General features: G+C 43.3%; 2 protein-coding genes across 3 annotated transcripts in view; one reads left to right on the top strand and one right to left on the bottom strand.

Moving 5' to 3' along the window:
* cdc37 (cell division cycle 37 homolog (S. cerevisiae)) overlaps positions 1-99 on the top strand; it is a 4,912-nt gene extending 4,813 nt beyond the window's left edge. Inside the window, exon 8 of the mRNA XM_053676143.1 lies at positions 1-99. This exon is cut by the window's left edge and continues 743 nt beyond it. The gene's annotated coding sequence lies outside the window, so the exon portion shown is untranslated.
* Positions 100-1,493: 1,394 nt separating this feature from the next.
* The window catches only part of LOC108258754 (ADP-ribosylation factor-binding protein GGA2), a 21,705-nt gene continuing 3,198 nt past the window's right edge, over positions 1,494-20,000 (bottom strand). The window contains exons 8-21 of one of the 2 annotated variants that reach the window (XM_017457636.3): positions 18,185-18,307; positions 17,811-17,892; positions 17,574-17,669; positions 16,226-16,345; positions 15,509-15,567; positions 14,970-15,070; positions 14,762-14,889; positions 14,449-14,618; positions 14,016-14,126; positions 7,259-13,675; positions 4,817-5,089; positions 4,262-4,597; positions 3,560-3,808; positions 1,494-2,318 (exon numbers count right to left, since the gene is read on the bottom strand). In XM_017457636.3, coding sequence (XP_017313125.1) covers positions 13,565-13,675; positions 14,016-14,126; positions 14,449-14,618; positions 14,762-14,889; positions 14,970-15,070; positions 15,509-15,567; positions 16,226-16,345; positions 17,574-17,669; positions 17,811-17,892; positions 18,185-18,307 — 1,101 coding nt within the window. In that variant the 3' untranslated portion in view covers positions 1,494-2,318; positions 3,560-3,808; positions 4,262-4,597; positions 4,817-5,089; positions 7,259-13,564. The remainder of the gene's footprint in view (positions 2,319-3,559; positions 3,809-4,261; positions 4,598-4,816; positions 5,090-7,258; positions 13,676-14,015; positions 14,127-14,448; positions 14,619-14,761; positions 14,890-14,969; positions 15,071-15,508; positions 15,568-16,225; positions 16,346-17,573; positions 17,670-17,810; positions 17,893-18,184; positions 18,308-20,000) is intronic. The other variant, XM_047151455.2, reaches the window with a different exon arrangement.

Genomic DNA, 20,000 nt, shown 5'->3' on the forward strand with positions numbered 1-20,000 from the left:
GTTTGTGTTTCATGTTGATCTTCATGTTTAGGTTCTGACTTGTCTCCTCTTATTTGTACTAGAGCACTGATGGCTAAATAAAGGTCTGCTGTAAACACAGTCTTTTGTACCGGTGTGTGTGTGTCTCTCTCTCTCTCTCTCTCACTCACTCACTCACTCACACACACACACACACACAGGGGTATTGTCTTGTGGCTGTTGTCTCAGACTGTTAGAACAGTGTGTAATTCTACAGCTCATAGTTCCTGACATCCTGTGCTGACGTTAGTCACACTTGGGGGTCAGAGGTCAGGTTTTTAAAAGCCCTTCTCCTTCAGGACGTGTGTGCTACTGAGATGCAGGCTGTGACTCCTCTGCAGGTTCTTCCTTCCTGTACCGTTTCCCAAAACCTTGTGTCCACCTTGAAGTCTGCACTGTAGGATATTCTGCTTCTCCAACCTACACTGGCCCTGCTAGCTCACAAATTCAAACGATAAAACTGAGTAAAAGATCCTTACACTTAACATAAATAAAACGGTGAGTTCATGAAGACTGGGTTAAATGAAGAAGGTTTGCATTTACAGTGTTAGGCAGACGCCTTTATCCATTAAAGATGCCTTTATTGTAAGGAACTTTGGCCCTGGTGCTTGGTGACTCCCCATGGGACGTTCTGTTTCACTTTTAGCTCTGACATCTCCAAATATTTCTTCTTGGAACACGGCATGTGTTATCATTTCTCTCATTTGTCCACTCGTAGGTCCTTCTCGCCAGATTGTGTAGGTCCTCTAGCTTATTTCTGAACTTTTCCTTCATAAGCTTAGCGAGTGTCCAGTTGGAAGTAAAGCCGAAACAGGAAGTGTGAATGCTGTGGAGGTCAGTATTCATCTCCGTCTCTGGTTTTGCTCATGGATACCACTCGAACCATCTGGAGGAGGGACTGATTAAACTTTTCTCCCTGCCTGTTAGGTGCTGGAGATGGGGACGGTCCTAGTGGTGGTCCTCTAGAGCTTCCTTAAGTGGTCAGTCTCAAAATTTCTACCCAGGTAAGTGTAAATGTTGGGATGAGCAAGTACTGCTTTAAGTGACATTATATATATATATATATAAGTTTGTTTTTAGGCTGAAATATGTAGAGAATTAATTTTATTAACACTCGTGTGGACTGCTTCCTGACTAAACAATAGCAAGTGCAGAAAATGCCTCGGATGTAATCAGCCATAAATTAGTAGAAAAAGACTTTCAATCTTTAATTTGGTGAAGACGTGCTCCCTGATGAGGTAGGTACCTACTGCAGTGTTGAATCACATACAGACCGAGCTTCCTGAGCCTCTAGGAGGTGCTGAAGGTGCAGTGTGGATTTCAGTGCTTTCTGAAAGGCTCCATTCCAGTCTTTTTAAACACTTCCCTTCTCCATTTCCTCATCCAGGACTTCAGAAGAACAATTACCCCAGACATCATGGCTAAAAAGACAGCATCTACATTACATCCTGAATAACTAGTAATGTCACACAAAGTTGTTTTAAGCAATGACATTTAATATTTAAAACCCACGGTTGCCAGGTTCAGATTGGTTTTATTGCTCCAGTGTACGGTGAAAGCTGACGAGTGGGTTTTATATTATAGTTTCACATCACAATACCCATAAAACACTGTAATGCATCGATATGTTTCAGTTGTACTTCACAGTATACAGCATGATCTACAGTCAGTTTAAAAACACAAACTAAACTACATACAAAACTACATTGTGAAAATAACCTGCGTGAATAATAGTCCGATCTTCTCACGGCTCACAGCTAGAACTCAATACAGAGTTCTGACATGATTTCTCTTTATCATTTTTTTATTTTTACATCACACAAACCTGCCATTTTATCAGGGGTGTGTAGACTTTTTATATCCCCTGTATCTTTTCTAGCAAGCTACGTTAAGTGCTGCTATGTTTAGAGTGTATGTTGTGAGCAGCCATGTTGATTTAATGTTGATTTAATGTCACATGCTGAACTTGGGGTTGAGGAGACCTTCTCAGTGTTCTAAGTAGGAGTTCCCCGGTGATGAGGCGATTTCTTTGGTTTCCCCATTGGAGGATGGAAATTCAGAATTATGAAATTTAGTTGCACACAGCATAATTACACAGACGTTAACGTCAGCAGTATCTACAGCCCTTGGTCCTCAGCCTTGTGGCCCACATGGCCGTTGTGCCTGTGGCATCAGCCGCGTCAGGATGTATTGACCCATGCGTGTGCGTCGGTAAAACACCCAGCACACAACGCCGCACGCTAACACGGTTATGATGGCCACTAATACCCCACCAGTGAAGCTGTATGTCCAGTTGTCAGCTGATGAAGAGAAAAGGATCAGAGTGTAAGATAAAAACATATGATGTGTCCCATGTAAATAAATAAAGCAAATAACTATTAATACATCATCAACATGTTCTTGGTATCAATACACAAATATTTATACAACACGATATGGTGAAGTCTCGATATTATACAGTTTATATTAAACAAGAATAAATATAGCCTGAATATGTGCCTTAGGTTTATATTTTCAGTTGATTAAAACGTTAGAAAAGTACAACGCTTAAAACTTAACGTGATCTGAAAACAAAGCTGTGCTTTACAATGGAACAAAATTAAACATGACATAAACGTTAGCTCTGCCCGAGCTCTGCAAGCGGTGCAGGGTTGCCAGGTCTCAGCAAGATTTCCACACCAACTATGTCTCAGAAACTGCACGAAAAGTCATGAAACTCACCCAAATAAACTCGGGCTTTGGAAAAGGGAGACGCATGTGATGGTGAAGCAGAAGCTCAGCTTTTGAGAAGGACGAACCTCTCTGTTTACTGAGATCTACATCCCTGTCCTCATGGTCATGATCTGTCAGAAAATCCAGGAGAGCCTCCAAGTGGAGACTCTGACTAAAGAAGAGCGAGTTGCGATGGTTTGGGAAGCTTACAAGAACACCCCTGATGGGTTCCTATCAGACACATCACACTGGACCGAGAGAAATGATCTACATTTACCTCATCTGCCTCATTTGGCTGACGCTTGTATTCAAAGTGACTCGAGACAGGATACAACTGAGCAGCTGATGGTTAAGGGTTTTGCTCAACAGTGGGAGCTTGGTGGTGCTGAGATTTAAACTCACAACCTTCCAATCCACCGAGCTTCCTCTGCCATGTTATTTCTTTAATGATTATATCTCTTGGGAACGTCTGTGGATCCCCCAGGAGGAGCTGCTGGTATCTGTGTATGTGGACAGAGACGTCTGGACTGACCGCCTCAGTGTGATGCCACCTCGATCCAGCAACAGGACCAGCGGAAAGAAAATGAATGAATCTGACAGTGACTGGAATTGAGAGAACTGGTTTGTGTGTTTCTGTAGGCTGCTAACTAAACATCTGATTAGCACTGAGATACAGGAGAAACATTTCTGTCCCAAACCTCCTGTTTCTGTACAGATCAGTGCAGCATTCCTGACCTTCACAGCCACTAATGTGTGAAGGAAGTACGTTGCATGTGGCCTCTTTCTTGTAGGTGTGTATTCGTGTGATTAATGTAGATTTCACACTCACCTATAACCGTTACAGTCACGATCCTTGTTGTATTGCCCAGGGAATTGTAGGCGGTACAGGTGTACTGACCCTGGTCTTCTTTACGGACACTGCTGATGATGATGGAGGAGTTTGAGATGGTTGTGTTATTAAGTACAGTCCACTTATAATGAGGGCTGGGGTTTCCATCTGCTGAGCAGTTTATCATCAGGCTTTCACCTTCAGGTACTGATAGACCCTCGTCTAAAGGCTGTGCTATGTTTGGTTTATCTGAGAGAGAGAGAGAGAGAGAGAGAGAGAGAGAGAGAGAGACTGGATCAAGTGGATGGACAGATATAACATCACAGTACAACATCATTAAATCTGATCTCTCCCACTGTACCGGTGCTAGCTCTCTTTCACGTCTTTCATCAGACGGCGTCTCTTCTTTACACCGCTGCAGAAAGTGGGATTTATTACTAAAATGTGTAAATATATGGTGTTAGTGACAGTGTGGAGAGAAACCCTGTGCTGCAGCAGCAGCGGTGCATGTGGATTAGGCAGAGGAACACACTGTTTGTGACGGTTTAAGCACTGACATGCTAGTTGCTGATGTTCTTAGCATGCTAATCATTCTCCACCACCATCATGCTAGCTGAGACCTCAATATAACTAGTCCTAATGTATAGTCAGGGCTAACCTTGACTTTGTGTAGCTAATGCTAATGTTAACCTTGTTACTCACAGTGTACAGTGATGTTGATTGGTTCTGATGTGTACACTTTCTCTTTGTCCAGATTCAGCACAGCTGCACACTGATACTGTACTCCATCGTCCTCACGGCTGGGTGTAACGGCTAGGTTCACTGTCTTGTTCACACTCCTCATCTCCTTTTTCAGGTCTGGGAACGACGTTTCATTGAATTGTGTGAAATTATTGCCGTGTTTCGGATCTGCTCTGCTCCAGCGCACACTGAGGTTATATCCAGGACCGACGTTCTCAATCTCACACCTCAGCTCTCTCTGATCTCCTTCTACCCACACATCAGACACAGACCTCAGTGTAACACTGTCTGGCTTCTCTGTGAACACACACACACACACACACACACACACACACACACACACACACACACACACTGTACATGTAATTGTTTTGATTAATAATCGAACACCCCTCTCTTCAGGATGTGATGAGATGATTGAAGCAGAGCGAGTCACAGCTCAGTGAACCGTGTTGATTATGATAACGCTCTACACAATGAGAAGGAAATCAGGTTTAATGAGATGATGGTACTCACTGTAAATGGTGAGAGTTACATTACTCTCACATTGATTTTCCACGCCTCCCACTGTCAAATAACACCCAAGTCCTACAACTTCCTCCCAATCCGTCAGCTTGTCCACCTTCCACACCACACTCGTCTCACTGTCTGTACTGTTCGGTGATGTTTTTGACTCCCAACCCAGTAGGTATTTTGTCACAGGTTTGTTCGGTATGGAGCAGTTCACTTCAGCAGGGTCTCCATACTCCACCAGCAGAGACGGTGGAGAGAGAATAGGATAGGTACATTCTATGTATAATAAACAGAAAAAGTGTTCAGTTTCCAACAGGATTTGAATTACAGAACGAGTTTCCAGTGTTTTTAATATAAAATTATTCCGATAGAGTAGTGCAGTTTTAATAATAATAATAATAATAATAATAGCACATCTGGAATAATGCAGTCCAATAACAATGTTAAAGTACAGGTTTAAGATATAAAAAAGGCCGTTATCATTTAAAGCCATTATCATCAACACATCTGGAAATGTAGAGATTTGTGTTATTTAGACTTTATTCCAGATGTAGTAACTGTGGAGAAGTGGGTTAGGTTTATCATCAGCTGGTTCTGAACAACTTAGTGTTTTATGATTGTTCAGTAGAAATGTTATGAAGTTAGAGAATGAAACACATGCAGTCATGTTTAAGGTATAATTTAATCTATTTCACACCAGGAAGGATTTAATGTCATTAACGATCTCAAAGCACAGATTATTTATCATAATGTTTTTCTTAACGCACTGGGTGCAATTTTTATTTTATGATCAGTCTTTTGTACACTAGTATTTACAGACGTGTACGTGTACAGTAGACGTTAATAGATTTTCCACCAGGGGGAGCCGTTTGTACTTTGTGTAATTCAGGGTTCTCTGTAATTTCCCAGAATTGTTCTCACGCTCGCTTATTTGTTTAAAAGAGCATTAAAGATAAAAGTTAAGGCTTTGGCCTACTGATCAGAAGGCTGTGAGTTTAAATCCCAGCACTGACAAACAGAATCAATGTAAACGGGTCATTAGTACCAGCTGTAACTCGTCCATTCATGGGACTCCTGAATAAAACGGCAGAGTGGTTCAGGAGAGGAAGTCTATCAGGAAGCGCACAGCACATTTATCTTCCATCTACAGCGCTCTGGCTCCAAATGAACCTCACCTTTCCTTCCTGTTGCATGCTTTGTATGTTTGGATGTAGAACATTTTCCTCTGAGTCACATTACAGTAAGAGCTCATTGTGATTGAGCTGCATGGATGTTAGAGGAATGAGGATCTACTCATTCCAGTCCAGTGGTGATATATTTAAACGGCCGACTGTCCAAAAACCGTCTGTGATGACCTCCAGGAATTTTTACTAGCATGCCATATCTCCAACGTTCTCCCGTTTATCACCATTTTCCTCAGTGTTTCAAAGCTCGAGACCTCCAGTACTCTGTTTTCCAGACTGTTTTCCAGACTTTGCTCACACTACTCACGCTGTGTTCCAAGTCCTGGACATTTGCTGTGTAAAGATAACGCCCTCCTTCACTTCATTGCTGGATTTATTTTTTGCTTCTTGTCCTTTGGTGGTTGTTTTCGATGTGGCAGAGTCGCTGTTTGCCATGTCGCTCACTTTTACACTTCCTGTGTGTTTAAATCCGGCCTCAAAAAAGTGCTGAGGAAGGAGAGCGCTCTGAAACTCTGTGTCTTTGGATGAACTTCTTTCCTAAGCTCACACTACTGAGGGATTTCTCTCGACTCTGCACTTTAAGTATGATGCTGTAAAGGCATAAATCCATATGATTGTCTCCACCGATTCCTCGGACCAATCCTACAGCACACATGTGGTCTGAAATTTCTTTGATTCCCGGAATCATGGTTTCGTGTTCTCCCGTCACTTGTTCAGTCCCTGCAGGATTTCACCATCACAGAAATGATCGCAAAATCAAGCAAACATCACTGCGAAAGACAGTGCGAAACCATGTAGTGCGACTGCGACTTCGCAGATCCGAGTAGTTTTCTGAAAAAAACACAACGCAAACTGCATCGCAAATTTAGAAAAAAGCTGCAGAAAAATCCAGCATGTTTGGCCTCAACAATAAAAAGACCTCTGAAATCCTGTATGGACTGCTTGCTGTGTGTTAGTGTGAACGCGGGGTTAGTCTGATCTACTGGTCTTTGTTGTTGTCGTTGTGTCACTTATTTAATACTGTGGATATTTTCGAACGCTGCTGTGATTTAATACAGAACAGTGAGTGAGGATTCTCCGAACATAAATTAAGCAGGTTCACAAGTCAATGTGCCTGACAGGTAATTATCTTAATATATAGAGCACGTTTATTATTAATGAAATAAAATATCACACACACACACACACACACACACACACACACACACACACACACACACACACACACATATATGTATACTTTCACACACACCCTGCTCACCTGCATATGTAGATTTCCCATACAGTCCCAGGCACAATACTGTGAATAACGAAGAGAAAGCACACACTTCCATCTCAAAGCACGAGGAGAACCTCCAGTGTGTGTGTGTGTGTGTGTGTGTGTGTGTGTGTGTGTGTGTGTGTGTGTGTGTGTGTGAACCCAACAAATAAAGTGAAAGTTCCTGACAGCACTGAATGTCCACTCTTAACCACTCCCACTCTCTCTCTCTCTCTCTCTCTCTCTCTCTCTTTCTCTCTCTCTCTCACACACACACACATTATATATATATACACACACACATTCTGAAAGCATTTACAGATGGGGTGATGATCATTTCCTGTTATTTTGGATGGCAGTGTAATTGGAAAAGGAAGTCAGATATGAAGATTTGTACACTGCATGTTTCATTCAGTGTGTGTTGGAATGAGGTGTTCGTTGTTTCACTTTTTACCCTGTGTGTGTGTGTGTGTGTGTGTGTGTGTGTGTGTGTGTGTGTGTGTTTGTGTGCTGTAAAAACTGTGATGAATGTGATATAAAACCGTGTGTGCTGTTGTGGAGACACTCAGCAGTTCCAGGCTGAAGGCCTCACAGTTGGTGTGGTTCCCAGTGGACGAGGAGCAGGTGCTCGAGAGGGAACTTTATACTGACTCCATAGTGCTTCTGAGGGACTTCAGTGCTCATGTTGGGAATGATGGAGACACTTAGACTGTGTGATTGGGAGGAACGTCCTCTCACAGCTGAACCTGTTATTAGACTACTATTCAAGCCATGGGATGTGAAGAAGTATATAACTTTATGATTTAGTACCAGAACTCTTGGGCCAGAGGTCAGTCACTGATGGTATCATCAGACGTGAGACCGTATGTTTTGGACACTTGGGTAAAGAGACAGGCAGAGCTTCAAATGATCATCACTTGGTGGCAAGTTGGATTCATTGATCAGGGCTCTGGCTAGATTTACCTGTGAAACCCGAGATCTTTCCGTTCCGGGTTGCTTGGGAACATCTGGCAGAAGTTTCAGCTAGAGACTAATTTAACTCCAGCCTACAAATGGTCTGAATGGCTCATGTTCAAGTCCTCAATCACAGAGGCAGCTGCTAGAAGCCGGGGCCAGAAAGCTGTTGGTGCCTGTCACAGCGCTAACTGTAGGAAACACTGCTGGACACCAGGGGTGGGGGAAGCTGTCAAGTGGAAGGATTTGGGATTCCAAGAAATGCTCAAGAAGGGCTCTCCTGATTCATTTGAGAGGTATAGGAGAGCCTGAAGGTCTACAGCAAAACCAGGTGCAGAAGTGAAAACTCAGGCCTGGCAGGAGTTTGGAAAAGCCATGTTAAAAGATGGTCCCAAAGCTGTTCTGGTAAAACATTCAGCACCTCAGGAGACGGAGGAACGTAACCATTCGTACCATCTGTTGATCCTTTTGGTGTGAAGTCGGTACCATTTGAACAGTTTCGGACTTGTCATGGGTGTGACTGGTCTACACTCTTGTCTGTGGTTTTCATGGACATGTTATAAATGAAAAGCCATAGATAGAGAGATATCAAATATAGGGCGCTAGTGGTAACAGTATTATTTGCTGATGTTGTTCACTCGGCATCATCTGAACCTGACATCTGACACGGAAACATTTCACTGTGTAAAGAAAGAAGTGCTGGAATGAAATCCAGGAAATCCAGGACCTCCAAGTATGAGGCCATGTTTCTCTCTCAGAAAAGAGCTGTGAGTGGAGAGACCTCACCCTGGTGGAGGAATTGATGGATCTTTGGATTCACGAGTGATAGAAAATGAAAGTGTGAGATTGATAGAGGGATTGGGTCAGCATCAGTGTTGCATACATCAGCTGTTGTACTGCTCTGTGGTGGTGAAGCTGGAGCTCAGTTTGAAGCTCAGTGTAAGATTAGTCTATGTCCTGATACTCCGCTATGGGTAGTAACTGAAAGAAGGTTGTGAGTAGGTGGTGGAAACGAGGTTCCTCAGCAGGGTTGCTGGGCTTACTCTCCATGATAGGCTGAGGAGCTGAACATTCCAAGAAAACCTCAGAGCAGAGCTACTGCTCCTCTGAATCGAGAGGAGTCAGTTGAGATTGGGCAGGCACCTTACAAGCACCTCCCCAGTGAGCTCTGAGGAGAGCTATATCAGAACATCCCACTGGACGGAGTCCCCAGGGCAGACACAGGACCCACTGGAAAGATTATATCCCACAGTTACTTTGGGAATGTTTGGCGTTCCCCCCAGGAGCAGCTGGAATCTGTGGTGGAGGATAGAGAACTTTGGACTGAGCTTCTCAGCCAGCTGCCACCACAACACCAACCAGACAAAAGTGGAAGGAAAATGAATGAGGGTCACAATAACATATCAGAACGTGCAGATTAATATAAACCTGCGCTACTGTCAGAGCTGCTGTTATAGAAAACTAATCGACACTTTCTGACCAATCACAGTCCCTCCATCCACTTCTGTAGCACTTATCCTACACAGGGTCACGGGGAGCCTGGAGCAGGGTTCCAACCCTGGGGCAGAATCTCTCTCTCTCACACACACACACACACACACACACACTATGGGCAATTTATAGATACCAATCAGTCTACAACCCATGTGTTTGGACTAGGGGAGGAAATCGGAATACCCAGAGGAAAGCCCCGAAGCACGGGGAGAACATCTGACCAAAAATCTCTGACCAGAATTTAAAAGTGTTTATAAAAGTGGACATTTTTGATTCTAGAGTATTATCTGGTCCTGAAGGCAGCTGAAATTAAATGACCTGTTAGGGGCGTGGCCATGTTTTCCTTTCAGTTCTCGAGGATGATGGAATTCTTTTTTTTTTTTTTTCCAGTTTCATTTTTATTGAACATTTCTGCTGGACATTTCTGCTGAACACGTCTACCAAACATGTCTGCTGAACATCACCTTTTTTCTTCTCTCCTCCCCTCCTTTCCCAAATATTCCATTGAGAAAGAAGAAAAAAAACAAAACAAAAAACAAATTGAGCAACACACATCAGTAAACATTCACAGGTTTTTTTTCTTTTTATACAAACAAAGGAAAACAAAATTAAAAGTAAACCCGCCCCCCGCCCCACCGGCTCATCATGGCTACCCAATAACTATCGCTGGTTATATAGATATTGTAAAATCCAACAACAGGCACAAAAATTTAAGTGGGAAGTGTCTGTAACTCCATAAAGTATACGATAAAGGGATGCCATTTATAAAAAAAAAAAACTTGTCCATACAACCCTTCATCGTATATCTTATTTTCTCGAGTTTTAGAAAAAAACATCACGTCCTTTAGCCGCTGGGAGATAGATGGGTATTTAGCAGACTTCCAATGCAACAGTAGGGAACGTCTTGCTATAAGGGATGTGAAAGCAAAAACATCCTTTTGTATCGAGTTCAGTGGAACTGAGTCATCAGGAATCCCAAATACAGCAATCAGTGGGCAAGGCTTTAAATCTACCCTGAGAATAGTGGACATGACAGTAAAGAAACCAGTCCAAAAACCATGGAGATCTGGGCAGAAGAAAAACATATGGCCAAGATGACAGGGAGAGCCATCAGACTTGTCCTCTACTTCTGGATACATCACAAAAAGTCTCGACTTGGACAGATGGACTCTGTGTAAAACTTTGAACTGTATAAGTCCAAGACGAGCACAGGAAGTGGTAGACTGTACCCTCCCTATAGCACGTTCCCAACACTCCTCACTTATCTGTACTCCTAACTCCGTTTCCCACGCATTCCTAATTTTGTTACTCGCCTCACTACCTAACGCCAGAATGAAATCATAAATCCTAGAAATCATTCCTCTCTGATGTGGATTGTTTGAAAACAAGCTTTCCCAACCTGTTCAGGAGGCGCAGAGGGGAAATCAGGAAAACATCTAGAAACGAAATTCCGAATTTGAAAATACCGAAAAAAATGCGTCACAGGGAGGTCATAAGTAGATGACAGATTGGCAAAGCTATCAAAGACACCATCGGCATACAGATTTCTAACTTGTTTAACCCTCTTACCTCGTATGGCCGAAAAACCGTCTTACCCGTCTTTGATCTATTCCCGTAAGGACGATAGACCGGCTTGGCGGTCTTTGATCTGTTCCCGTAAGGACGATATACCGGCTTGGTCGTCTTTGATCTATTCCCGTAAGGACGATATACCGGCTTGGTCGTCTTTGATCTGTTCCTGTAAGGACGATATACCGGCTTGGTCGTCTTTGATCTGTTCCTGTAAGGACGATATACCGGCTTGGTCGTCTATGCCAAATCCCCGTAAGGCCGATATAGAGGATTTACAATGTAAACGTTATCCCCGTGAGGCCGGTGTACCGGCATTACTCTGCTATGATTCCTTACTTATTTAATTATTATTTTTTGACCCGGAAGGTTGATGACGTCACAACGTGATTACGACATTATGCCGTCATTACGATGAAGATCCGAGCGTGAATATTGGTGCACTAGTAGAAGTGAACTAACAGTGCCAAAGCGCAAAGCTAATCGTGTTCCAGCTAAAGTTACACCTACAGTGAACACAGGTACATCTAAAACAGTGAAAAAGAGAAAACACACACAGTCACACAGGCGCGAGCGAGGATTCTAGATAGAGACAGCAGTGAAAGTTCAGGCGATGTTGAAACCGAAACCGAAACCGAAACTGATAGAGACGCAAACTCTCCTGATTCGGATCCTGATCCGTCTTCATCTTCAGCATCAACCAGCGCGACTGACACTGCAGGGGTCTGGAGTCATGACCTGACCCTCTCTGTGCATTCGTGAAAACACCACCTGCTGCTACCACCGGAAACTTGACTTTTGGCGCTAAAATGCATTTATTTATTTATTATTTATGAAGGCATTGACCACGCTGATGCTCGTATGGTACTTCTAAACGAGTAGAAGGATTTTAGCGAGCATTTTTTCATCATTTCTCTAGTTAAGAATTGTGCTATAAGTTTAGTAAAAACACTGAACTGCTTCATTTTCAAAGTAATATTACACAAATACATTATTATAAGTTGTTTCAAGGCCTAAAAATGTTCAAATTAAAATGTTGATTTTGGCCCGGGAACTCAGGGTCGGCGTGCTGTTTCTCTGGGGAATACAGGGTTATGGGACATAATACTGTGGGAACTTAGGGGTAAGAGGGTTAATACCCTTGTCATACCATACTGAGAATGTAGAGTCCAAACATGATGGAGGAAATAGAAGGTTGTTGACTAAAGGACACAAAGAGGATGCACCTACAAATTTAAAGCGCCGTCTAAATTGATACCAAGTCTTAAGTGTGTTGAGGACAACGTGATTATCAGTATATAGGGAGAGTTTTGTAGGTAAAGAGGAGTAAAGTAAAGCAGGTAAAGAGGATTCCCTACAAGATGATAGTTCCAATTTAGACCAAGAAGATCCAGGAGATTTAACCCAGTAGCAGAGTTTATGGATGTGCGCAGCCCAGTAACAGAATTGAAAATTGGGTAATGCAAGTCCTCCACTAAGTCTACATCTGCAATAAAGATTTACGGACCCTTGGTGGCTTCCCTCCCCAAATAAAAGTACTAATTATCTTATCCAATGAATCGAAGAATGATTTTGGCAGAGAAAGAGGCACTTGCTGGAACAAGAAAAGAAACTTCGGTAATATATTCATTTTGACGACATTCATTCTGCCAATTAGAGAAAGGGGGCGGTTACCCCAACTCTGAATGTTGGATTTAACCTTTGAGATAAGGGGAGTGAAGTTAGCTGATGAAAGATTAGATAAAGAACGTGTCACGTTGATACCTAGGTATTTAAACCCTTACTGACTAAATCGAAACGGTAGATCTGACTGTTGGAGAGAAAATGCTGCAGTATTGACAGGAAAACAGTCGCTTTTATCCAAATTTAATTTATAACCTGAGACCCCGAAGGTCTCCAGAACACCCAAGACAGCAGGCATAGAGGCAGCAGGATCGGGTACATACAATAACAAATCATCAGCATATAGCGACAATTTGTACTCTACACCATATCGAACTATTCCTTTAAACAAGGGAGAAGATCTTAATGCGATAGACAGCGGCTCGATAGCGACAGCAAAAAGCAGAGGGGATGAAGGACAACCTTGACGACACCCTCGTCCGAGTAAAATAAGGATGATGGCATTCTCAGAGTGACGGCGAGTGTCTGATCAGCCTGTTCAGATGATTTCAAAACTTTACCAAGTTTCTATCTTCTTTATTTCAGAGCACACACACACACACACAAACACACACCCACACACACACACATAGTCCAGGTTGCTGTGTTCATGTGACAAAATATTAAAGGTCAAAGGTGAATCCAAGAATTCCACTGAGGGAACTGGTCGATGTCTCCATCCTGCTGCAGACGCTCCTGTCCGAGACTCAGAGTCACTCTGAAACGCAGACGCACCGGCTTCTACACACACACACACACACACACACACACACACACACACAAACAAACAAACGAAATAGCATAATATAATTATATATGTATAAATGAGTATAAACCCTGGTACTGATAATCACATCACCAATATACTATACACAGCATCAGAGATGTCCCGATCACATGATCAGATCAATACATCTACTGTGTAAAATAACTACAGGACCTAGAACCTCAGAATGAACTTTGTGACCTCAAAATGACCCCAGTATTACCTTCCTGACCCCACATTGACCTATGTGACCTCTTAATGACCCCAGTGTTACATTTCTGATCCCAGAATAACTCATGATGTCATGATTCATACCCTGAGTGGGTTGGAGAGCAGAAGTATCTGAGAGAGGGCAGCAGGGGGCAGCAGAGGGCTGTACGGCGGTAATGTGCTTCCTGTAGCTGCCTGCAGCCTCACACACATGCTCTGAGAGAGAGAGAGAGAGAGAGAGAGAGAGAGAGAGAGAGAGAGATGTAGATGAATGAAGATGAATGTAGATGAATGAAGTGATGATGATTGCAGGATGAAGATGAATGCCTGGACAGTGCGAGTTGTTTTGGAATGTGGACACAATGACAGACTCTTGTTATTACTTATTATTACAAATTATATATCATTAATAAAAAAATGCATTTAAAACTTTATTAAACACAGAGTTTTATAACGATTTTGTGTAAAGTGTGTTTCTCAGGTTTCATTAAAAGTGACAGGATAAAATGCTACTCAGAGTAAACAAGTGCATCTTTACTTTGGGAACAGCAGCCAGGAAGAGGAAGTCAGAAACAGGAAGTGGCGAAGTGTTAACCACAGACACGATGATGACAGCAACATCAGGGTGAGATGGAAGAGCTTCTTTAGTGAAGTGCAGAGAGACATGTACACCACGATGATTAAACACTGTTATCGGCTTAATGTGACCTACAACACACACACACACACACACACACACACACACACACACACACACACCTCAATACATTAAATAAATCTTCTAGTCTTCATGTGATTTAGACACATCATATTCTCCCACATTCCCATTTGTCACTGGACATGTCACTCACTGGGCGTAATAGAGTCCAGAGAGACAGTGATGTCAGAGAGGGATGAAACAGGGCGGGGTTCAGGAAGACCACCTGGACCGACTGGCTGATTGTCTCTGGAAGCTGATCTGGACCGAAGCTCTGGTTCACTGAAGAGCAGCAAGAGCAACATCTCAGAACTTAAAGTCACAAAAGAACTGAAATACTCCATTTCCCAGCTTTCACTCACATTGCTGCTAATACTGATGCATTATGGGTATTGTAGTCTTCATTTCTGTACGCCATCTCCATTTGTCCTGTCTCTCTCGTAACCTTCACCGTGTCCTCCAACTGCAAACAGACATCATGTGTGATCTAACGCCATGGACTGATATTCCCTTTCCTAATCTCATTCTTATTAAACTACATCATTTTAAAAAGTCACTGCATAACACTTCACTCGGAGTACACCACGTCCCCCGTGTTCTTCCACACACACTCGTATGTGCTCTGAACAAGTAAACAAGTTTATGGGATGGACTTTTCCACTAGGACATGTTTTCCTACAAGAAATGTGTCGCTACACTCCTTTCCAAGTGAGACATGCATTATCTCTAACACACCGCCTAGATAGGGAGCCTCCTTCCGAGGGAAACTCGGGGGATGTGGGCCTACAACATTCTCCTTTTTAAATATCACAAATTGTTGGAGAACTGATTATCAGCACGTGCAAACTGCATAAAAGTAAAAACCTTTAAATAATAATATATTATGAAGTGTGATAAAAACCTGTAACAGTTCATCGAGGTAGGATTTCACACCGAGGGTGTTTCTGCCTGAATCTGCCCCTAAAATACAAAAAAAACAATCACCATCATCATCTTCATCACCTCCATCATCATCATCACCACCATCACCGTCATCTTCATCACCATCTTCATCATCACCACCATCATCATCATCTTCATGATCATCACCACCATCATCATCTTCATCATCATCACCACCATCATCATCACCACCATCATCATCATCATCACCACCATCATCATCATCATCATCATCATCACCACCATCATCACCACCACCACCATCATCACCACCATCATCATCATCATCATCATCACCACCATCATCACCACCACCATCATCCCCATCATTATCATCTTCATGATTATCACCACCATCATGATCACTACCATCATCATCTTCATGATCATCACCACCATCATCTTCATCATCACCTCCATCATCATCACCTCCATCATCACCACCATCATCATCTTCATGATCATCACCACCATCATCTTCATCATGCCATGTTCATCATTATCACCATCATTACCATCATCATCATCATCATTTTAGGAAAAGAAGTATTAAAAAAGACAATGCTACAGGGCATCACTAAAATATAACTACACACTGCATCAGCAATAAGGAAACTCCACTGTAATGTGTGTGTGTGTGTGTGAGAGAGAGAGAGAGAGAGACAAGCGTGTGTACCGTGTATTTTCTGCTGCTCTTCATCCTGCAGTAGAGTTGTGCTCTGCTCCACTTGGCCACAGGGGGCGCTATCTCCCAGCAGCGAGAAATCAATCAGGTGATAGGACTTCACAGGACTCACTGATCAGAAAAGAGCAAACGTTACAGAACAGAACAGTCTGTCTTCAAAACCAGTCACTCCACAGAGACCACTCTGCATTCCGTCACTGAAGCCTTACGTCTAGCAAGATCAACCTCCAGATCATGTGTCCTCATCCTACTCCTCTCTGCTGCCTTTAACACTCTGAACCATCAGATCCTCCTGACAGCTCTCTCCGGTCTAGACATCACTGTAACGGCTCTACGCTGGGTGGAATCCTAACTCTGAGATAGATCCTTCAAGGTACTGTGGAGGAGAGGGGCTTCTGAATCTCAGCAACTCACAACTGGGGTTCCCCAGGGCTCGGTTCTGAGTCCACTGCTCTTTTCTATTTATACTACATCTCTGGGGCCTATTTGTCCTTCCAACCTGAAGATCCATCTGTCTCTGCACGTATCTCTGCTTGCCTGTCGGACATTTGAGCCTGGATGAGGAAACACCACCTTAAGCTCAACTTGGCAAAATCTGAGCTTCTCGTCATCCCATCCCTGCCCCCCAATCAACCACAACCTCACTGTACAGCTCGGCTCAACCACACTCAAGCCAACCAGGACGGCCAGGAACCTTGGGGTGACTTTTGATGACCACTTGACCTTCATGGACCACATTTCAACACCTGCATGGTCCTGAAGGTTCATTCTGTACAATGTCAAGAAAATCCAACCATCTCAGCAGCTCCATCAGAACCCTTCAGATGAATCAGAATGAAGCAGCATGCCTTGTTTTCATCCAGCCCAAAAGAACCCACGTCACACCCCACTTCATCTCCTCCACTGGCTTCCTGTAGCCACCCGCATCAAATTGAACCTCAACACCTCCCTACCTCAACACTCTTCTCGAGGTTAATTTTTCCTCACGCGATCAGCGATCAGTTAATGACCGACGTCCAGCAGTGTCTACTCCGAGAGACATGAGGTCCCTTTTGTTCCTCTAGAACTCAATTAAAGATCTTGTACAGTAGCACTACTCGTATTGTTGTCTGCTTGATATATCGCTTTGCCTGATTTCCTCATTTTTAGTCGCTTTGGATAAAAGCATCTTCTAAATGAATAAATATAAATGTAAATGTGTGTGACCAGGCAAAAAACAGCAAACATTACAGAACCAATCAGAATACATCATTCTAGTCTGAGCCAATGAGAGCACACCTAACAATACCACAGCCAATCAGAAGACAGTGTTGGAGTGTATCGGTGATGGAGTGTTTACCCAGTGTCGTGTCCGTCTCTGTTTGTGGTTTCTGTGTTTTCTCTCTGTACAGATTCATAACATGTGTGAGTTCATCATTCCTGCGTAGGATCTCAGCTACACACACATACACACACATGCAGAGTTAGTGATCTGGTATGTTTCAGCAACAGGAAGGACAAGTAGAGGGAGAGAGTATATATGTGTGTGTGTGTGTGTGTGTGTGTGTGTGTGTGTGTGTGTGTGTTTGATGATAACCTAAAGCCTCATCGTTGTCGACAGTGTCACTGGCCAATCGGAAAAGGCTTGACCTCAGCCTATCACAGCGCTCATACAGATCCTGCAAACACACACACACACACACACACACACCAACAAACACACGCACACACGCACACGTGAAATTCATTGTTTTATTGAGTTTCTAGCTGGCAGCAGTGACGCTATAAACAAGCTAAACAGCTGAGAGGCAAATCAACACATTTACATTCATTTATTATATCAATGTGAATAATTCCCATTCTAATCGACTTCCTATTTACTATATACACTCCCTACTGCACACACACTGCGCACACACTGTACACACATACACACAGTACACATACTGCACACACACTGTACACACGGACCTGCATCTCTGGAGTGTGTTGTGTATGTTGTTGGTTCAGGAGTAGTTTAAGTTGCGATGTGCACGTCTCCACTTCCTGAAGGGTACTAACACGCCTGCTCTCTTTTTCCATCTTCTCCTGCTCCTGTCACACACACACACACACACACACACACACACACACACACACACACACACACGCAGAGTTTAGTTCCCAATGTACAGAGCATCCGGAAAGTATTCACAGCGCGTCACTTTCTCCACATTGTGTGATGTTACAGTCTTATTCCAAAATGGATTCAATTCATTATTTTCCTCAAAATTCTACAAACAACACCCCATAATGACCACGTGAAAGAAGTTCGTTTCAAATCTTTGCAAATTTATTAAAAATAATAAGCAAAAAAAGCACATGTACATAAGTATTCACACCCAAAATTGAGCTCAGGTGCGTCCTGTTTCCACTGATCATCCTTGAGAGGTTGCTACAGCTTGACTGGAGTCCACCTGTGGTAAATTCAGTTGATTGGACATGGTTTGGAAAGGCACACACCTGTCTATATAAGGTCCCACAGTTAACACTGCATGTCAGAGCACAAACCAAGCCATGAAGTCCAAGGAACTGTCTGTAGACCTCCGAGACAGGACTGTATCGAGGCACAGATCTGGGGAAGGGTACAGAAACATTTCTGCAGCATTGAAGGTCCCAATGATCACAGTGGCCTCCATCATCCGTAAATGGAAGAAGTCTGGAACCAGCAGGACTCTTCCTAGAGCTGACCGCCCGGCCAAACTGAGCGATCGGGGGAGAAGGGCCTTAGTCAGGGAGGTGACCAAAAACCCGATGGCCACTCTGACAGAGCTCCAGCATGTCTCTGTGGAGAGAGGAGAACCTTCCAGAAGAACAACCATCTCTGCAGCACTCCACCAATCAGGCCTGTATGGTAGAGTGGCCAGACGGAAGACACTCCTCAGTGAAAGGTACATAACAGCCCACCTGGAGTTTGCCAAAAGACACCTGAAGGACTCTCAGACCAAGACCAAGACAAAGCTTGAACTCTTTGGCCTGAATGACAAGCGTCATGTCTGGAGGAAACCAGGCACCACTCATCACCTGGCCAATATCATCCCTACAGTGACGCATGGTGGTGGCAGCATCATGCTGTGGGGATGTTTTTCAGCAGCAGGAACTGGGAGACTAGTCAGAATCGAGGGAAAGATGAATGCAGCAATGTACAGAGACATCCTTGATGAAAACCTGCTCCAGAGCGCTCTGGACCTCAGACTGGGGCGAAGATTCATCTTCCAACAGGACAATAACCCTAATCACACAGCCAAGATAACGAAGGAGTGTCTACAGGACGACTCTGTGAACGTCCTTGAGTGTCCCAGCCAGAGCCCAGACTTGAACCCGATTGAACATCTCTGGAGAGATCTGAAAATGGCTGTGCACCGACGCTCCCCATCCCACCTGATGGAGCTTGAGAGGTCCTGCAAAGAAGACTGGGAGAAACTGCCCAAAAATAGGTGTCCCAAGCCTGTAGCATCATTCTCAAAAAGACTTGAGGCTGTAATTAGTGCCAAAGCTGCTTCAACAAAGCATTGAGCAAAGGGTGTGAATACTTATGTACATGTGCTTTTTTTGTTCTTTATTTTTAATAAATTTGTAAAGATTTCAAACAAACTTCTTTCACGTGGTCATTATGGGTATTGTTTGTAGAATTTTGAGGAAAATAATGAATTGAATCCCTTTTGGAATAAGACTGTAACATCACACAATGTGGGAAAGTGAAGCGCTGTGAACACTTTCCAGATGCAAAGTATCTTTACAACACAGA

This window comes from Ictalurus punctatus, chromosome 26, assembly GCF_001660625.3.
Source record: "Ictalurus punctatus breed USDA103 chromosome 26, Coco_2.0, whole genome shotgun sequence".
In the NCBI taxonomy this organism is placed as follows: Eukaryota; Metazoa; Chordata; class Actinopteri; order Siluriformes; family Ictaluridae; genus Ictalurus; species Ictalurus punctatus.